We start from the raw sequence: 20,468 nt of genomic DNA, 5'->3' as shown, positions 1-20,468 counted from the left end.
AAGTGATGGTGAAGAAAGCAACAGGTCAATGGTGCTATTACTGTTCTATTAAGCAGAGGAGAAAATAAAGAGGGCAGAAGTTACTTGATCACAGTCACATGGCCTAGATTGAATAACTACCATTAGCTCTACCATACGCATCTCTGTTTGTGAAAACCAAATGACCAAAGTATTAGAGAATTCACCATGAATAGGAATTCAGTCGACAGAACCTCAAGCTGTGTGTTGTCCCCGACTCTTGTCTCCTCAGGTACTGTGGCTCCTACATGGATCATCAGACAATTTTTCGAGTGCCCAGCCCTCTGGTTCACATTCAGCTCCAGTGCAGTTCAAGGCTTTCAGACAAGCCACTTTTGGTAGAATATGGCAGTTACAACATCAGTCAACGTAAGCCTGGGATCACCTCCTTAGGAAAACTTAATGAATACTTACATAGAGGATAACATTTTATAATTCTAAACTGTGAGAATTTAAGAAATGAATACTGCTTTATTTCTGCTATTTCCTTTTACATGCTTATTTTTATAATAAATAATAAATATAAAATACAAATAAATATAACAAATAATATATATGATTACATATTTATTACTACTATACTTTGAATTATTAAAGAAGTAATATAACTTTTTAATATTACTGATTTATAGTTGAAAAATAATTTCTCACATTATTCCTTAAAGACATGTATTGGTTTGTAGTTCTTGCTAGCCATCATTCTCTGTAAATATGATGTTTACACCAACATGTAGCGGATCCAAAGCCAACACTTGTCACTCACTTTGGCCTGTGCTTGCACAGGAAGAGCTGTTGGGTGGAGGGAGTTCAAATATCAGCCCTCAGAATGTTGAGCTTGAAATTCATACCGAAAACTAGTGGAAGAGTGGCCAGGAAGTGCTCATGAGAAAAGGCAATGTGTGAGGGAAGTCATTAGAACTACAGAGAGTAGCTAATGACACGCTCAGGAAATCTTTGACCCATCTTAAGAGGGAAAAAGTAAAGATTGCCCACTGAGGAGTCCACAGAGATATGACTTGAGAGAACATTTCTTTAGACCCCATGTCCTTCTTTGCCAATCCCTAATAGACTTTCTTCTAGACTCAGAATATTACATCCTAAATATCAGAGTATTACAGTTTCCAGCAGAGTCACAGGTAGATAAAGCAAGCTGTCTTATTTTTAATTGTTTTTTCAAATCATAACTATTTTCCAGCATCTCATCCACTCCATCATGTGCCACTGAAATAGTGTTTGACTCGACCATACACTTTCCCCCATTCTTTTGCACAAGGGGAGGAAGGATTGATTATTTCTCTAATGTTTATCTATGAACTCAGGATGAATGATTCAAGATCAGGAATGAATCTTGAATCAGGGAATGGATCATTAATTAGAAGCCTGGTTGAAGAGGAAAGACTAATGGACAGGGAGGTAGGCAGCAGGAGTCTGAGTTTGAGGTCAGTAAGTAATCTCTCTAGGTCCAACGTGATAAAAGCAGTGGTTACTAATATGTTTTGGAGCATAGCTGACTTGAAAGTGTAATTTAAGACATACAGAATAACTCATCTGATCACAGAAGATTCAGGGACACCAGAAGTCAATTTAAAATTCTCTGAGGCTGTCTAAAGACTCCACATTAGGAATGCTGGGCTCCCTTAGGTATGTTCCAACTTTCACATTCTTCAGGCATATGACAAAGTCATCCAGCTGAGACTAGACTATGGAGATAGTAGAAGTTTGCTTGTGCATATGACCTGAATGCAGTGCTCACCCAGAGCTCCAGGTGGATATTGCTTTCTTCTTTGCCCTTCTATGTTCTGCGTTTTTGTCTTTCAATGACTGGCAGCCTTCATTTGATGGAGACAATATATAATTATTACTGCTACCCTGCCAACTCCCTAACCACGTCACACTTTAAATTTCTTTGCTAATGTGGTCTAGTGATTTTCAGGGATCTCTCCAAGATTTTCCACTTTTTGTTTTCCATAGCCTGCCCTGTTGGATCTTTTAGATGCTCCTCTGGTTTATGTGTCCCTCAGGCCCAGCGTTGTGATGGAGTAAATGACTGCTTTGATGAAAGTGATGAATTATTTTGTGGTGGGTATTCAAGCTTTTAATATGACTTTCTTATGAATAAGTAACTTCTCAGGACCATGATTGCTGCTGGTATATATCCTTAGCCTTTGTAGTTATTATCTATTACTGCATAACCAACTACTCCAAATTCTAGTGGCTTAAACAATCATTTATTCTTGATTATGCATCTGTGGATTTTCTGGGATCTGACTAATCTAGACTGGGCTCATATGGGTGGCTCTGCTTCAAGCATTGGGTCCTCCTGAGCTTGATTCTTCCAAGATTGGAATCAACTCTACTTTTTATGGCTCTTTTCCTCATTGAGCCAGTCATGGCAGTGGCAAAAGGAAAAGAGGGGAGAGCAACAACTCATGGTTTCTCATAAGTCCTGGGCTTGGAACTGGCACACCATCATTTGTATTACATTCTATTGCTCAAATCAAGTCACATAGCTGAGAACAATGTCAGGGGCAGGGAAATTTACTCTATACACCTTGGGGCTATGGTAACACTGGGGTGCATGATACTACCACAGGGAGTAAAGATCTGTGGCTAATAATTTAATTCACCACAACCAAACACTGAAATTGTAGTTGAGGGCACAGATTCTCCATCTAGAGAGAAGCTCAGAATTTGCAGAGAAGTGCTCTTTTAGCTTGCTCCTTTATGAAGCCCAGCTCCCATCTGTTGTTTGTAAATAAAGAGAACGGGTTTTGTGTGTTGTGTGTGTTTCTTTTCTTTTCTTTTTTTTCTTTGAGACAAGGTCTCACTTTGTCACTCAGGCTAGAGTGAGTGGCACAATCACAGCTCATGCAGCCTTGACTTCTTGGACTCAAGTGATCCTCCCACCTCAGCCTCCTGAGTAGCTGGGACTACAGGTGTGCACCACCACATCTCACTAATTTTTAAAAGATTTTACTAGAGACAGTGTCTCACTTTGCTGCCCAGGCTGGTGTCAAACTCCTGGCCTCAAGCATTCCGACCACCTCAGCCTCCCATAGTGTTGAGATTACAGGCATGAGCCACTGCAGCCAGCCTCATGAAAGAAAAAGTTTTATTGTTATTTTTCTAACCTGTACAATTTGTACTGACATCACATTGGTGGTGACTAATGTGTAGGGTAACTGACATTCTTATTTAGGGTGAAGAATCTCAGACTTAATTTTTCATGACTATTTGCACCTCATTTTTGAATCTATCTCTAGTTTCAGGGAGCAATGTGGGAAGGACAATTCACTGGACTATGTGACACCATTGGCAGCATTTTCTCCTGAAGGTCCAGAGTGTTTAAATCAAATACAGTTATAATGATATTGCTATTTAATCTTTTTCATATCCTTGGAAAAATATAGTTAATATGCTATATCTGTGAAAAATTATATGAATGAAATATAACTTGTGACTATATACTTTATTTATTTATTTTGTAGAGACAAGGTATTGCTTTGCCATCCAGGCTGGAGAGCAGTGGTGTGATCATAGCTCACTGCAGCCTCGAACTCCTGGGCTCAAGGGATCCTCCCCCCTCAGCCTCCTGAGTAGCTGGGAATACAGGCACACACCACCAACCCCACTTTGTTTTACTTTTCATACAGATGGGGTCTCACTGTGTTGCCCAAGTCAGTCTAAAACTCCTGACCTCAAGCACTTCTCCCACCTTGGCTTCCCAAAGAGATGGGATTACAGGCACAAGCGACCATGCCTAGTTTATGCCTTATTTTTTTAATTGACAACACAAAACACAAAATTTGTCTTAGCTTATGGTTCATTGATTATTTAAATCTACAGTGTTCTATTTCTTAAGAAAATAAATGCTGATCATTATATAATGACTGGCTTTTTTTACATTATTATTTTTTGTGCTGATTCTCCAAACAGAAATGATTATTGTGAATTTGTAATAAAGACTGTTTTTTGATAATCATTATTCCTCATTGTGCCATTTTTTGGAGCTATTCTCTAAGAGTCCATGAGGTATGCTCAGCGACCTAATGAACAATTTTAGGGCAGCAATATCCTCCTACCTGCCCTCACAAGAGATAGCTCTGAAAAAAACAGGTGCAGATAGCAAAACTTTCAACTTTTCACAAAACCAGAAATGTCTAAGCAATCATGCTTTCTAAATTTGCTTGCTTGTACTTGTTGCTGGTCTAAAGGCAATTCATGAAAGTATTCCAAAGAGGAAAAACATGATAGATTTACATGAACATTTCCTAATTCAGGAAATGGATCTCATCAGACAAAATAGTTCCAAAGAGACCACAGGGCCACATAAACCCGAAGTCTGTTATCCTTTAAGATCTCACATTCATTAATTCATTCAACAAACCTTTAGTAAACAACTACTATTTGCTCAGGGGCTTGAGGTACGGAGATGAAGAAGACAAAAATCTCCAATCTTAGGACACTCCTATTTTGCTTCGGAAGGTAGATGAATTTGATTTAGATCACAGCTTATGATTTTTATTTTCCTTAAAATAAATTACTATGATGCATTTAATTGTAACTAAATAAACAAGCCACCAGAGTTTAACGCATTTATACAAAAGCAAAAATCAGATCTGAAAAACAAGTGGTAGAAATTACACCAAAGTTTGAACACCTACTTTTCCTCATGGAAGTGTCAGTTTTGAGGAAAATACAGTTTTTGTTTTATTTAGGTCATCTGAATGATTTGTACCTTGAGACTGGCACTGCTGATCATCAGAGAACCCGGCTGGTATCTCAGGCTCATGAACTTTCTGTTTTTATTTTTTATTCTAGTGAGTTCTCAACCTGCCTGCAATACCAGCTCCTTCAGGCAGCATGGCCCTCTCATCTGTGATGGCTTCAGGGACTGTGAGAATGGCCGCGATGAGCAAAACTGCACTCAAAGTGAGGGAGGGTCCTCTGTGCCCTGCTGTTCCTCCTATGAAACTCTTCTAAATCAGGACAAAAATACCTCTGAGGGGTCAGGGGTTAGGGCAATCAACTTGTGCCAGTTTCTCTGGAACTTTTCCAGTTTTAGCACTGAAAGCCCTTGTCTTGGGAACCCCTTTAGTCCCAAGGGGACAAACAGGGACAGTTGGTCACTCTAAATGGGGTGGAATGTGTGTGTATGTGTGTGTGTGTTCATGTGTGAATACTGGCAGATTTTTTTTTCAATTTTTAAAAATTTTAGTGTTAAAACACTTTTTTTTCCTTTTTAAAAAAATTATTATACTTTAATTCTAGAGTACATGTGCACAATGTGCAGGTTTGTTACATAGGTATACATGTGCCATGTTGGTTTGCTGTACTCATCAACTCATCATTTACACTAGGTATTTCTCCTAATGCTATCCCTCCCCCAGGCAGGCCCCGGTGTGTGATGTTCCCTGCCCTGTGTCCATGTGTTCTCATTGTTCAGTTCCCACCTATGAGTGAGAACATGAGGTGTTTGGTTTTTTGTCCTTGTGTTAGTTTGCTGAGAATGATGGTTTCCAGTTTCATCCATGTCCCTGCAAAGGACATGAACTCATCCTTTTTTGTGGCTGCATAGTATTCCATGGTGTATATGTGCCACATTTTCTTAATCCAGTCTCTCATTCATGAACATTTGGGTTGGTTCCAAGTCTTTGCTATTGTGAATAGTGCCACAATAAACATATGTGTGCGTGTGTCTTTATAGTAGCATGATTTATAATCCTTTGGGTATATACCTAGTAATGGGATTGCTGGGTCAAATGGTATTTCTAGTTCTAGATCCTGGAGGAATCGCCACACCGTCTTCCACAATGGTTGAACTAATTTACACTCCTACCAACAGCGTAAAAGCGTTCCTATTTCTCCACATCCTCTCCAGCACCTGTTGTTTCCTGACGTTTTAATGATCACCATTCTAACTGGCGTGAGATGGTATCTCACTGTGGCTTTGATTTGCATTTCTCTGATGGCCAGTGATGATGAGCATTTTTTCATGTGTCTGTTGGCTGCATGTCTGTTCATATCCTCTGCCCACTTTTTTGATGGGATTGTTTCTTTTTTCTTGTAAATTTGTTTGAGTTCTTTGTAGATTCTGGAGATTAGCCCTTTGTCAGATGGGTAGATTGCAAACATTTTCTCCCATTCCGTAGGTTGCCCATTCATTCTGATGGTAGTTTCTTTAGCCATGCTGAAGCCCTTTAGTTTAATTGCATTCCATTCCTCCTTGAAGAGGTCCTTCTCATCCATTGTAAGTTGGATTCCTAGGTATTTTATTCTCTTTGTAGCAATTATGAATGGGAGTTCTCCCATGATTTGGCTCTCTGTCTGTTCTTGTTGTATAGGAATGCTTGTGATTTTTGCACATTGATTTTTTATCCTGAGACTTTGCTGAAGTTGCTTAGCAGCTTAAGGAGATTTTGGGCTGAGACGATGGGGTTTTCTAAATATACAATGATGTCATCTGCAGACAGGGACAATTTGACTTCCTCTTTTCCTAATTGAATACCCTTTATTTCTTTCTCTTGCCTGATTGCCGTGGCCAGAACTTCCAACACTATTTTGGATAGGAGTGGTGAGAGAGCACATTCTTGTCTTGTGCTGGTTTTCAAAGGGAATGCTTCCAGTTTTTGCCCATTCAGTATGATATTGACTGTGGGTTTGTCATAAATAGCTCTTATTATTTTGAGATATGTTCCATCAATACCTAGTTTATTGAGAGTTTTTAGCATGAAGGGCTGTTGAATTTTTTCAAAGGCCTTTTCTGCATCTATTGAGATAATCATGCGGTTTTTGTTGTTGATTCTGTTTATATGCTGGATTACGTTTATTGATTTGCGTATGTTGAACCAGCCTTGTTTCCCAAGGAGGAAACCAACTTGATCGTGGTGGATAAGCTTTTTGATGTGCTGCTGGATTTGGTTTGCCAGTATTTTATTGAGGATTTTCACATCGATGTTCATCAGGGATATTGGTCTACAATTCTCCTTTTTGTTGTGTCTCTGCCAGGCTTTGGTATCAGGATAATGTTGGCCTCATAAAATGAGTTAGGGAGGATTCCCTCTTTTTCTATTGATTGGAATAGTTTCAGAAGAAATGGTACCAGCTCCTCTTTGTGCTTCTGGTAGAATTTGGCTGTGAATCCATCTGGTCCTGGATTTTTTTTTGGTTGGTAGGCTATTAATTATTGCCTCAATTTCAGAACCTGTTATTGGTCTAGTCAGAGATTCAAATTCTTCTTGGTTTAGTCTTGGGAGAGTGTATGTGTCCAGGAATTTATCCATTTCTTCTAGATTTTCTAGCTTATTTGCTTAGAGGTGTTTATAGTATTCTCTGATGGTAGTTTGTATTTCTGTGGGATCGGTGGTAATAGCCCCTTTATCATTTTTTATTGAGTCTATTTGATTCTTCTCTTTTCTTCTTTATTAGTCTCACTAGTAGTCTATCAATTTTGTTGATCATTTCAAAAAACCAGCTCCCAGATTCATTGATTTTTTTTGAAGGGTTTTTTGTGTCTCTATCTCTTTCAGTTCTGCTCTGATCTTAGTTATTTCTTGCCTTCTGCTAGCTTTTCAATGTGTTTGCTCTTGCTTCTCTAGTTCTTTTCATTGTGATGTTAGGGTGTCAATTTTAGATCTTTCCAGCTTTCTCTTGTGGGCATTTAGTGCAATAAATTTCCCTCTACACACTGCTTTAAATGTGTCCCAGAGATTCTGGTATGTTGTGTCTTTGTTCTCATTGGTTTCAAAAAACATCTTTATTTCTGCCTTCATTTCGTTATTTACCCAGTAGTCATTCAGGAGCAGGTTGTTCAGTTTCCGTGAAGTTGTGTGGTTTTGAAGTAGTTTTTAAATCCTGAGTTCTAATTTGATTGCACTGTGGTCTGAGAGACAGTTTGTTGTGATTTATGTTCTTTTACATTTGCTTAGGAGTGCTTTACTTCCAATTATGTGGTCAATTTTAGAATAAGTGTGATGTGGTGCTGATAAGAATGTATATTCTGTTGATTTGGGGTGGAGAGTTCCGTAGATGTCTGTGAGGTTCGCTTGGTGCAGAGCTGAGTTCAAGTCCTGCATATCCTTGTTAACTTTATGTCTTGTTGATCTGTCTAATATTGACAGTGGGGTGTTAAAGTCTCCCATTATTATTGTGTGGGAATCTAAGTCTCTTTGTAGGTCTCTAAAGTCTTGCTTTAAGAATCTGGGTGCTCCTGTATTGGGTGTATATATATTTAGGATAGTTAGCTCTTCTTGTTGAATTGATTCCTTTACCATTATGTAACGGCCTTCTTTATCTCTTTTGGTCTTGTTGGTTTAATATCTGATTTATCAGAGACTAGGATTGCAACCCCTCCTTTTTTTTTTTGCTTTCCATTTGCTTGGTAGATCTTCCTCCAACCTTTTATTTTGAGCCTATGTGTGTCTCTACACATGAGATGGGTCTCCTGAATACAGCACATTGATGGTCTTGACTCTTCTTTTTTATTATTATTATTATACCCTAAGTTCTAGGGTACATGTGCACAACGTGCAGGTTTGTTACATATGTATACATGTGCCATGTTGGTGTGCTGCACCCGTTAACTCGTAATTCTTTATCCAATTTGCCAGTCTTTGTCTTTTAATTGGGGTTTTAGCCTATTTACATTTAAGGTTAATCTTGTTATGTGTGAATTTGATCCTGTCATTATGATGTTAGTTGGGTTTTTTTGCCCATTAATTGATGCAATTTCTTCATAGCATCGATGGTCTTTACAATTTGGCATATTTTTGCAATGGCTGGTACCAGTTGTTCCTTTCCATGTTTCTTGCTTCCTTCAGGAGCTCTTGTAAGGCAGGCCTGGTGGTGACAAAATATCTCAGCATTTTGCTTGTCTGTAAAGGATTTTATTTCTCCTTCACTTATGAAACTTGGTTTGGCTGGATATGAAATTCTGGGTTGGAAATTCTTTTCTTTAAGAATGTTGAATATTGGCCTCCACTCTCTTCTGGCTTGTAGGGTTTTTGCTGAGAGATCCACTGTTAGTTTGATGGGCTTCCCTTTGTGGGTAACCTGACCTTTCTCTCTGGTTGCCCTTAACATTTTTTCAACCTTGGTGAATCTGACAATTATGTGTCTTGGGGTTGCTTTTCTCGAGGAGTATCTTTGTGATGTGCTCTGTATTTCCTGAATTTGAATGTTGGCCTGCCTTGCTAGGTTGGGGAAGTTCTCATGGATAATATCCTGAAGAGTGTTTTCCAACTTGGTTCCATTCTCCCCATCACTTTCAGGTACACCAATCAAATGCAGATTTGATCTTTTCACGTAGTCCCAAATTTCTTGGAGGCTTTGTTCGTTTCTTTTTACTCTTTTTTCTCTAAACTTTTTTTCTCACTTTATTTCATTCATTCGATCTTCAATCACCAATACCCTTTCTTCCACTTGATTGAATCAGCTACTGAAGCTTGTGCATGTGTTGCGTAGTTCTCGTGCCATGGTTTTCAGCTCCATCAGGTCATTTAATGTCTTCTCTACACTGTTTATTCTAATTAGTCATTCGTCTAACCTTTTTTCAAAGCTTTTAGCTTCCTTCCGATGGGTTTGAACATGCTACTTTAGCTCAGTGAAGTTTGTTATTACTGGCCTGTTGAAGCCTACTTTTGTCAATTTGTCAAAGTAATTCTCTGTCCAGCTTTGTTCCGTTGCTGTTGAGGAGCTGTGATCCTTTGGAGGAGAAGAGGCACTCTGGTTTTTAGAATTTTCAGCTTTTCGACTCTGGTTTCTCCCCATCTTTGTCATTTTATCTACCTTGTGTCTTTGATGTTGGTGACTTACAGATGGGGTTTTGGTGTAGATGTCCCTTTTGTTGATGTTGATGCTGTTCCTTTCTGTTTGTTAGTTTTGCTTCTAACAGTCAGGTCCCTCAGCTGCAGGTCTGTTGGAGATTGCTGGAGGTCCACTCCAGACCCTGTTTGCCTGGGTATCACCAGCGGAGGCTGCAGAACAGCAAATATTGCAGAGCAGCAAATAGTGCTGCCTGATTCTTCCTCTGGAAGCTTCGTCCCAGAGGGGCACCCACCTGTGTGAGGTGTCTGTCAGCCCCTACTGGGAGGTGTCTCCCAGTTAGGCTACACAGGGGTCAGGGACCCACTTGAGGAGGCAGTCTGTCCATTCTTAGAGCTCAAATGCCATGCTGGGAACACCACTGCTCTCTTTAGGGCTGTCAGACACTAACGTTTAAGTCTTCAGAAGGCGTCTGCTGCCTTTTGTTCAGCTTTGCCCTGCCCACAGAGGTGGAGTCTATAGGGGCAGTAGGCCTTGCTGAGCTGCAGTGGGCTCCACCCAATTCAAGCTTCCCAGGCTGCTTTGTTTACCTACTCAAGCCTCAGCAATGTTGGATGCCCCTCCCCCATCCAGGCTGCTGCCTCTCAGTTGGATCTCAGGCTGCTGCGCTAGCAGTGAACAAGGCTCCGTGGGCGTGGGACCCGCCAAGCCAGGCATATGTGCCACATTTTCTTAATCCCATCTATCATTCATGGACATTGGGGTTGGTTCCAAGTCTTTGCTATTGTGAATAGTGCCACAATAAACATACATGTGCATGTGTCTTTATAGTAGCATGATTTATAATCCTTTGGGTATATACCCAGTAATGGGATTGCTGGGTCAAATGGTATTTCTAGTTCTAGATCCCTGAGGAATAGCCATACCATCTTCCACAATGGTTGAACTGATTTGCACTCCCACCAACAGTGTAAAAGCATTCCTATTTCTCCACATCCTCTCCAACATCTGTTGTTTCCTGACTTTTTCTCTTTTTTTGAGACAGAGTTTTGCTCTGTTGCCCAGGCTGGAGTGCAGTGGTGCAGTCTCGGCTCACTGCAAGCTCCCCCTCTGGGTTCAAGCAATTCCCCTGCCTCAGCCTCCTGAGTAGCTGGGATTACAGGTGCACTCCACCACGCCCAGCTAATTTTTTTGTATTTTTAGTAGAGATGGGGTTTCACCATGTTCTTGACCTCAGGCAATCCACCCCCTCGGCCTCCCAAAGTGCTGGGATTACAGGCGTAAGCCACCACCCTCAGCCTTTTCCTGACTTTTTAATGATCGCCATTCTAACTGGCGTGAGATGGTATCTCATTGTGGTTTTGATTTGCATTTTTCTGATGACCAGTGATGATGAGCATTTTTTCATGTGTCTATTGGCTGCATAAACGTCTTCTTTTGAGAAGTGTCTGTTCATATCCTTTGCCCACTTTTTGATGGGGTTCTTTGTTTTTTTCTTGTAAATTTGTTTGAGTTCTTTGTAGATTCTGGAAATTAGCCCTTTGTCAGATGGGTAGATTGCAAACATTTTCTCCAATTCCATAGGTTGCCTGTTCACTCTGATGACAGTTTCTTTTGTAATACTGGCAGATTCTTATTGCTTACTTGCTTTTAATGATACTCAGGATTGTAGGATACAGAGGACCTGATGTAGAGGAACTTGCCAAATACTGGAATGGAACACTTTCCACTCTCACCCTTACAGAAACAAACCTCCAGGGTTGTGAACAAATGTGTTGTAATTCACAAGTCTGTCCATTTTGCCTCCTACTGATATAAAATAACTGAGCATGGCTGTGATTTTTGCTCCAAAGTTTTCTTGGAGAATAAGAGAAGGTAATAGCAAAGAGGCTGCAGCCTGAAACCACTGATATGTCACACTTCTTCACACTCACCTGCTGTGGGAGAAAGAAGAGGTGGTTTGATTGATTCTCAACAAAGCCTGCCAGCCTTCAAATGGCTTTTCTTAAGTGAAGACACAGATCACTCTGAGGTTGCTCCACTTCTTTCTGCCATTTATCCCAGAGCAGTAAACACCAATCCTGTGATTAAATCATTTTTTATGGGGTTTGGAGTTATTCATTCAAATCTCATTCACTCAAATTTGTTTCTGGCTAAGGAAAGCTGTTTCTTCTTTTGTCCATTTTTAGGTATTCCATGCAACAACAGAACTTTTAAGTGTGGCAATGATATTTGCTTTAGGAAACAAAATGCAAAATGTGATGGGACAGTGGATTGTCCAGATGGAAGTGATGAAGAAGGCTGCAGTGAGTAGAAATTCATTCCTTTGGATTCCTGTATTTCATCTTCAGTTTACCTGTTTTTTATATTTTCATTCCCTTCTTGGTTTATTTCACTTGATCGAGGTTGCCATAGCCAAAATAAGAATAGTAACTATTGACAAACTGAGTCTGAAATTGTTTCTCAGAAATAAAAACTCTGGAATGGATTCTGTCGTCTTGATAACAGCATTAATGAATTAAATTTTTATAATGAGAACTTTTACTTTCTAATAACTTTAATCAAAGGAGAAGATCTTAAATAAAAAACCCTGTGAGAAAATAAATAGAAACTGGAATGCAGTGGATGACTTGTTAATAATGCCTTATGTTATGAACAATATCAAGTGCTGTTTCTTTCTTTAGGTTTGACCCAATAACTAATCTCCCACATGCTCCTATTAGTCATGTGGCCACTAATTGGCCATGTGGCAACATGTAAATTATACATCTTTACCAATACTAGTTACACTGGCAAACAATTGCTCTGATAACTAGTTTTCCTAGTAGGTTTCCATTTGTTCAGGTCTTATAAATCTTTTCCCAAATACTTGCTGTCACATCAGCACAACTTCAAGGAAATTCTCAATTCATTTCCATTCCTCTTTACCTGACAATCTAAGACCATAGGCAGCTGTTTATGTCAGTTCAGCTGTTACAACAGGTCCCCCTCCTCCCGTCATCTGCATTGTGGTATAGAGACTGTGTCAGGGCATGCTTCAGGAAGGAGGGGGTGGTTTGTTCGTACTGGTTTTGGACAGACTCATATGTTCTCTGTCCTCTAGATAAGGAGATTTCCAATTGCTACCTAGTGAGTCAGTTCCCAGACAGCGCTAAAACTGGCTTAATTTCTAGTTTTTCTTCCAAGTCTACCTTTAAATTACATGCCCTTTCTCTACTAAAGCCTGCAGCAGAAGTTCCTCCACCCTTCACCGCATTATCGGAGGCACAGACACCCTAGAAGGAGGTTGGCCGTGGCAGGTCAGCCTTCACTTTGTTGGATCTGCCTACTGTGGTGCCTCGGTCATCTCCAGGGAGTGGCTTCTTTCTGCAGCCCACTGCTTTCATGGAAACAGGTAGGATATCACAGTCTTTACTCTCAAGTGGCACTCTGTGGCCACAGACAACATATCTGCCCTCAAATTGTGGGAAGCACATCCCCGTTGGGGACATTCAATCAATTCAATTGAGCTTTCGTTTTTTGGATCCCACTGTGTGACAAACATTTTTTTAAGGTATTATTGGTATAAAAAAAGAATACAAAGAAAACATCGAAAACGTATAGGCTTTTCCTAAGGCTGAGAAAATAAGACAGGGCTTTTAACTCAAAGGGAGCAAACTTAAGAGAATGTGTGGAGAATGTGGAGAAAAATGGGCACTGGAGAGTGACTGGAGAATGGAGATCCCCATTTAATATAGGAGGGGGATCCTGGAGAGCCTCATTAGGATTAGCTTTGGAAGGGCTTTGTCTTTACCAATGGGATTATTATGGGATAGATGCTCTTCCAGCTAAGGGTAAGAGGACATCTTAGAAAATAACCTCACTTAAAATGTAAACTTACTATTAGAATCTACTGAATCTTAGGTTTAAAAAAATCATTCACTTTTCATTCTTTTTTTTTTTTTTTTGAGTATTTCAATGAAGTTATACAGTTTGGATATTTGTTTCTCCTGGAAATTATAGGATTTGTATTAATTATTAAGATAGCTTCACAACTGTTTGATTATTAGTCTCTAATGCTGTGAAACTGCTCCAAATAATGTGTTAACCCTAATATTTCTTTAGGTGTCCATTGCCACTCATGAGACATCAGCTAAGCAGATTGTGACCAAAATTTTGGGGCTTCCTTACTTTTTTCACTCCCACCTTTTACCCCACTGTTATGCTGATGGAGATGGAAGCTTCACATGAGATTACAAGTCCTTCTGTGACTCGTGCAAGGTCACGGAGGTCAAGATTGGGATTCTTGAAGGACTGATGGGAATGGCAGTTGGTGACCCTATGAATGGGCATTGTTGAGCAGTAACAGTGGTGATCATTAAGACTTCCGGTAGTTTGCCAGAAGGAATTTCACTAAATTCCTGCTTATAACACTTTGATTTCTAATCTATCTTGGTATTCACATCATTTGAATTTGGTAGTAGGGTTCTCCATCAAATGCCATTGTCAGCATGAATAGGAAGAATGTGACAAATTAATTCTAGTTACCAACATTCTTGACCTGTGTGTGGTTCATGAAATACCAGTGGCAAGAAAATGTCCAGGCATTTGCTTAGGACATTGTTGAGTGAATTTTCTATAACTCGCCACTCCGAATACAGCTTACTTCATTTCTGACTTTATGAGGGAGACAAAGGAGGCTCACAGTTATGCTTTCTGCCATAGTCCCTGGACAGAGCCAGTGGCTATAATAAGGCCCTGGAAGTCAGGCCCTTCTTTTTCAGCCCTCAACTCTTTAGAGTGCTTGTTTGTAAACTATATGTGGTTCTTTAAGTTGCTAACTTCATGTTTCATTACTGTTCTATCAGGCTGTCAGATCCCACACCATGGACCGCACACTTTGGGATGTATGTTCAAGGGAATGCCAAGTTTGTCTCCCCGGTGAGAAGAATTGTGGTCCACGAGTACTATAACAGTCAGACTTTTGATTATGATATTGCTTTGCTACAGCTCAGTATTGCTTGGCCTGAGACCCTGAAACAGCTCATTCAGCCAATATGCATTCCTCCCGCTGGCCAGAGAGTTCGCAGTGGGGAGAAGTGCTGGGTAACTGGCTGGGGGCGAAGACACGAAGCAGGTATGAATGTATATGAATGAATGGTCATGCCCTTCCACTGCAAAGGATGATAAGGTGTCTATGTAGTGCTTTAGGGTTCACAGAGAGGGTTCGTGTATATCATCTCCTTTGAACCTCCTGACAACTTTGGAAGGTTGGATTGGAGAAGGGTATTGTTATTCCTTTTTAATGATGCTATCCACCTGCTTTAAAAGAAGCAGGGCTCACCTCATAAAGAGGGAGAGGACTGTGTATGAGCAAGGCCGGATTTTTTAACTAGATAGTCATGGGCCCTTTTCAAACTCTGAAGGGTATGCTACGTTATTCACTAGAGAAGGAGCAATTCCTCCCTTTTCATTCAAAGAAACGATTCATTTATAAAGGAGAGAAGGACACACATGCACATCCCACTATGTCAACTCATAGGCAACAGTCTGGAAGACTATGTGGTATGTCCTGCGCCTATGTAATTGGCTAAGGGATGAGAGTGAGGGCTGAACTTCAGACTGTCCTTAGTTTCCAGACCAAAAATTCAGGCCTGGAGGTTATACCAGCCTGGATTCGGTCCACCCAGAGGAGATACCTTTTTGCAATTCCTCTGACAGGAGAGGACATTTTTTCAATATGCATAAAGATCAGGCTGTATAGTAGGGAAGTCCCTACATCTACCCTGCCAAGGTTTTTCATGGTCCAGGATTCAAGGTGAGATTCTGAAGATATAGTGAGGGGAAGAATCCAATGCTTTGTGAATGTATCCCCAAACCCTAGTGCTAATATTTTCCCTTGGTCTTTCAATCACCTCACATTCTTCTGTCGTCCTTTTCAAGGGTTTAGGACACATACAGCATCTGTAATTCCTGAACCTTGCCCTGCAGCCTCATTCTGACACTCTAAAGTGTGGGCAGTTTCTCAAAGGCAGCTTCTCACTGCTTTCATTTAGTTATTGAAGTAGTAATACCACCAGCTTGGGTCCACCAAGTCTCAGGGTCCCAAGGAGGGAAGGCAGCTGACTGTGTGAACACTTGTAACTTTGATAGGTTACTGTGCTCAGTGCTTTGATTACATTATCATATATCACAGGAGGAAAGCATCTGCCCAACCAACTTATCATGAGATGTTTTCTTTATAAGCCTGAGTATGTGTGTGTGTGCTTATTTTTCTGAATCATCTAGCCAGGTAGGTTCAAAAGGAAGTGGAAGGGCTATATGCAAACTATTAGGTTTTTATGGTTCGTCAGAGACTCTCATATATCAGTTATGCTGCTCCATTTAAAGAGCTCTCTTGAATAGTAGTTATTAATAACAACCGTTGCTGACTCATCATTCTACTGAAAACAGGAGGGAAATGGTGAGGAATATGGCACATTTGTTCAAGTAATTGAGTCAGACCTTGGGTATGAATCTTGAGTTACCTGCTAGCTGTGTGTCACTGGGCAAGCCCTTTAATCTCCTAACCCTCCATTTCTTCATCAGCAAAATGAGGATAATAGTAGAATGTACCTCAAAGAATTGCTGCTATGAGGGTAAAATGAGATAATGTGTGTTAACTTTTCAAATGAAGCCGTGAATACATGTAGCCATTACCACTAACACCATTTCTACTTCCAATGTGTTTTGCAGATAATAAAGGCTCCCTTGTTCTGCAGCAAGCAGAGGTAGAGCTCATTGATCAAACCCTCTGTGTTTCCACCTACGGGATCATCACTTCTCGGATGCTCTGTGCAGGCGTAATGTCAGGCAAGAGAGATGCCTGCAAAGTAAGTCATTGATCCTTTCCCTTGCCTAACATGTTGTGCTTTCCCTAAATGCTTTCTCACTTAATCTACATAACACTGGGAAATAACCAGGGCAGGTATTTCCCTTAATTCACCTGAGCTGCTCAGATATTATTTATCATCCAATTGCCTAAGATCATGGAGAGATATTGAAATAATTGATTCTATAGAACTCAGTTTTCTATAATGTGCTCCATGTATTTTCATTCAATATTTAGAGGATGAGGTCAGCATTCATCATTCTGCCATAATTTTCTTATAACCAATTTATTTCCTATTTCCTTAGCAGCTGTCATTTAATTTCTAAAATTTGCAGGATTTTATGTACTCATTCCTTTGAAGCATATGCTGGGGGAAAAAGGAGAGGAATGGAGAGGTGACAAAGAGTACTAATTTGTAGTTCGCTGGGTAGGCCCCTGGCAGTGGTAAAGTTGGAGGTCACCTTTGGGGTGACATTTCTCAGAGTCTGAGATTCCAATCTATGCAGTTACCTACATGATCGCAAAAGAGTAAACAGATGATTTAGAGCAAGCTTGTCCAACCCATGGCCCACAGGCCATATGCAGCCCAGGACAGCTTTGAATGCAGCCCAACACAAATTCATAAACTTTCTGAAAACATTATAAGATTTTTTTTGCAATTTTTTTTTAGCTCATTAGCTATCATTAGTGTTCGTATATTTTATGTGTGGCCCAAGACAATTCTTCTTCTTCCAATGTGGCTCAGGGAAACCAAAAGACTGGACACTCCTGATTTAGAGGGTGAGTAGGACAGTGGGAGCTGTTCTTTCATCTTTCCACAGTCTTAGCGATGATGCCACAAAAACTCATCCTATAATAATGACTTCTGTCTTCTGAGCTCCTATTTTGTGGCAAGCACCATGCTAGGTTCTTTACATAGATTTATTCTAATCATTCTTTTTCCTCATTTTATAGAAGAGGAAACTGGGCACAGAGAGGGTAAGTAAATTGCCCAAGGTCATACAGCTAGTAAGTGTAAATGTCTGAGCTGGGATTTGAACACTTGCCTCTCTAATGCTAAGGGTACTCTATTTTGGGTGCTTCCCATAGCTAGTCAGTTACACAGCCCTGTTCCACATAGCCATGGGTGTTTACTTAAACTTAGTAGAGTTGATGTGGTGACAATTAAAATAAAGACCCCCGTCTCCCTACTAGTTGGAATTTTGCTAATCAGGTATAAGATCATAATTTGGATACATGGGCAAATTTGTTGCCTCTGAGTAACCTGCAAGATTATCTACCCTCTAAAATAGGAAAATAAAACCTAGATATTATAATTTAAAGGATTAATACTGTGGAAATGATGTTTATACTTTGAATTGTTTAAGCCTTTGCTTAGAGGAATTGAGATATCAGAAAGGACTCTCAAGTGAGACTGATTTGTTTGTGATAATTGTGGACCAGTAGTTGTTAGGGTTTTTTCACTGGACTTGGCTAACTAAACAGGATCTCTTCTCCATGGGGCTATGAGCTAATCACTGAAGTTGCATGGCCCAGAGATAGAAGTCAACCTTCCAAGATAACCATGCCTCATAAGGTTGTTGTGAGGATTAAATGTCTTTAAACAATTCTTACCACATAGCTAGCACTAAATAAATGTTAGCCCTTACCACTACTACTACTACTATTACCACCACCACCACCACGATCACCACTAGTATTATTGAGGTTTATTATTTGTTTAGGGCTATGTGAGAGTCGTTTTCTCCAGTAAGAATCTTCTAATGTTATTCTTAGCCTAAAGAATCATGTTTTGTCTCATGAATGCAGCTGTTTGATTATAGGAAGAACAATTATAAAATGATAGAAGTTTCACATTACTTTTTGACACTTCCCAAATTACACAGTGATTAGCCAAGCAAAAACATGTCATAAGAGGACTCTTGAACACAGTTCATTAGATACAATAAAGATGAAACTGATGATCAGGGGACCAATTTACTTTATACTTATTTTTTTGTGTGTAGGGAGATTCAGGTGGACCTTTATCTTGTCGAAGAAAAAGTGATGGAAAATGGATTTTGACTGGCATTGTTAGCTGGGGACATGGATGTGGACGACCAAACTTTCCTGGTGTTTACACAAGAGTGTCAAACTTTGTTCCCTGGATTCATAAATATGTCCCTTCTCTTTTGTAATTGTACCAGTTGTATTTTTACTGTGATTTATGTTAAAAAATAGTTTAAAATGATGCAATAATTGGCTGGGTGAGGTGGCTCACGCCTGTAATCCCAGCACTTTGGGAGACCAAGGTGGACAGATCACGACGTCAGGAGAGAGAGACCATCCTGGCTAACATGGTGAAACCCTGTCTCTACTAAAAAAAAAAAAAAAGAAAAAAAAAATTAGCCGGGCATGGTGGCAGGTTCCTGTAGTCCCAGCTACTCAGGAGGCTGAGGCAGGAGAATGGCGTGAACCCAGGAGGTGGAGCTTGCAGTGAGCCGAGACTGGCCACTGCACTCCAGCCTCGTTGACAGAGTGAGACTCCATCTCAATAAATAAATAAATAAATAAATAAATAAATAAATAAAATGATGCAATAATTATTAATAAAATCAGTCCCTTACATTTTTTTTCAACTGGAAATGTCAGATTGCATACATTTAATACTGATTGAAAGACAGATTAATATGTGTTCCATAAAAAGTTTTCCGAAGGGAATAACTAAATTCGTTCTTAAGTACAAAAGGTTATGGATTCAGAGATGGAAGAAACCTAAAGTAATGTTATGAATCAAGCCTCTAAAATAAAATAAAAAAATAAAGGAGATGTTCAGGGATCCTTATTTTATGTCCCTATTCATGTTCAGGTATTTATAAAAATTAGAGCAAATTTCACTTATTAAAATAAGAAATTTCAGTAAAAACCATACCTGACCATCAGCATTTTCAAGAAACTAAATGCACAAAATATCTTCTTTGCAAATGCAAATAAAGTAAAACTCGGTTATTGACAGAATAAGTACCAATATTGTTGCTTTATAAACCAATTTCATCTAACCATATCATAGTGGACCATCTTCGCCATGGCACATGGTAATGTTGTATACAAAGAAACCAATCAACCAACCAACAAAACTGACAGCAACCATTACTAAATGGCAGAATAAAGCATCATGGTAATTGAATTGAAAGCATGTATATGAGAGTCAAAGAAATTATTGTAATGCTGGTCAGCAAAAAAAAGGGAAAGAAATTTTTGAATGATTGTTGTGAAAGTGGAATTTTTCAGAAATATTATCATCTGACTTTTGGTTATTTCCTAAAACCCCAGTGGATGAGACTTTCTTTTACTTTCAGACTCTTATAATACCTTACATAGTTGTAAATCTATAGCACACTCTCAATGTATCTTAGTTCTTGATTTATTTTATCTGGATTTAGAGGGTTTCATACTTGATCTCCGAATATTTTTTCATCAACAGAAGCCAGAATTGATAGTACCACCAAATGAGTGAAAACAACAGAGAAAAGAGTGATATTATTTGTTTTCCTGTTATAAAGTCAAAGCAGTAATAACAATACTATTATCAGGTAGGGTCTATTAATAGAATAATGCACAGAACCTTAGGAAATCTTAATGTAACAGCAAAAGGAGAGAGAGCAAAAGGTGTCATCCCCCAGGCCAGATAACTTTTTCAGTTCATAGAGCATACTTCTATTTGTTAAAAGACTGTTCCCTCAGATTAAGGATAAAGCATCTTAATAATACCTCTATGAATGGGCCTCAAAGGTTTCAGTAAACTGGTTATATGACAGTGCAGTTCAGAGGGCCAAGTCTACCACTAATTCAAAAGGGA

General features: G+C 39.5%; 1 protein-coding gene across 1 annotated transcript in view; it reads left to right on the top strand.

The window, feature by feature from the left end:
- TMPRSS7 (transmembrane serine protease 7) overlaps positions 1-19,012 on the top strand; it is a 41,156-nt gene extending 22,144 nt beyond the window's left edge. The window contains exons 10-17 of the mRNA XM_045385419.3: positions 251-387; positions 1,990-2,097; positions 4,840-4,950; positions 11,970-12,086; positions 13,003-13,174; positions 14,628-14,896; positions 16,495-16,631; positions 18,637-19,012. Of these exons, the coding sequence (XP_045241354.2) occupies positions 251-387; positions 1,990-2,097; positions 4,840-4,950; positions 11,970-12,086; positions 13,003-13,174; positions 14,628-14,896; positions 16,495-16,631; positions 18,637-18,807 (1,222 nt within the window). The 3' untranslated portion in view covers positions 18,808-19,012. The remainder of the gene's footprint in view (positions 1-250; positions 388-1,989; positions 2,098-4,839; positions 4,951-11,969; positions 12,087-13,002; positions 13,175-14,627; positions 14,897-16,494; positions 16,632-18,636) is intronic.
- The last annotated feature ends 1,456 nt before the right edge of the window (positions 19,013-20,468 follow it).

This window comes from Macaca fascicularis, chromosome 2 (assembly GCF_037993035.2).
Source record: "Macaca fascicularis isolate 582-1 chromosome 2, T2T-MFA8v1.1".
NCBI lineage: Eukaryota > Metazoa > Chordata > Mammalia > Primates > Cercopithecidae > Macaca > Macaca fascicularis.
Note: the sequence above shows the minus strand (reverse complement) of the source record. Positions and strands in the feature narration are given on the sequence as shown.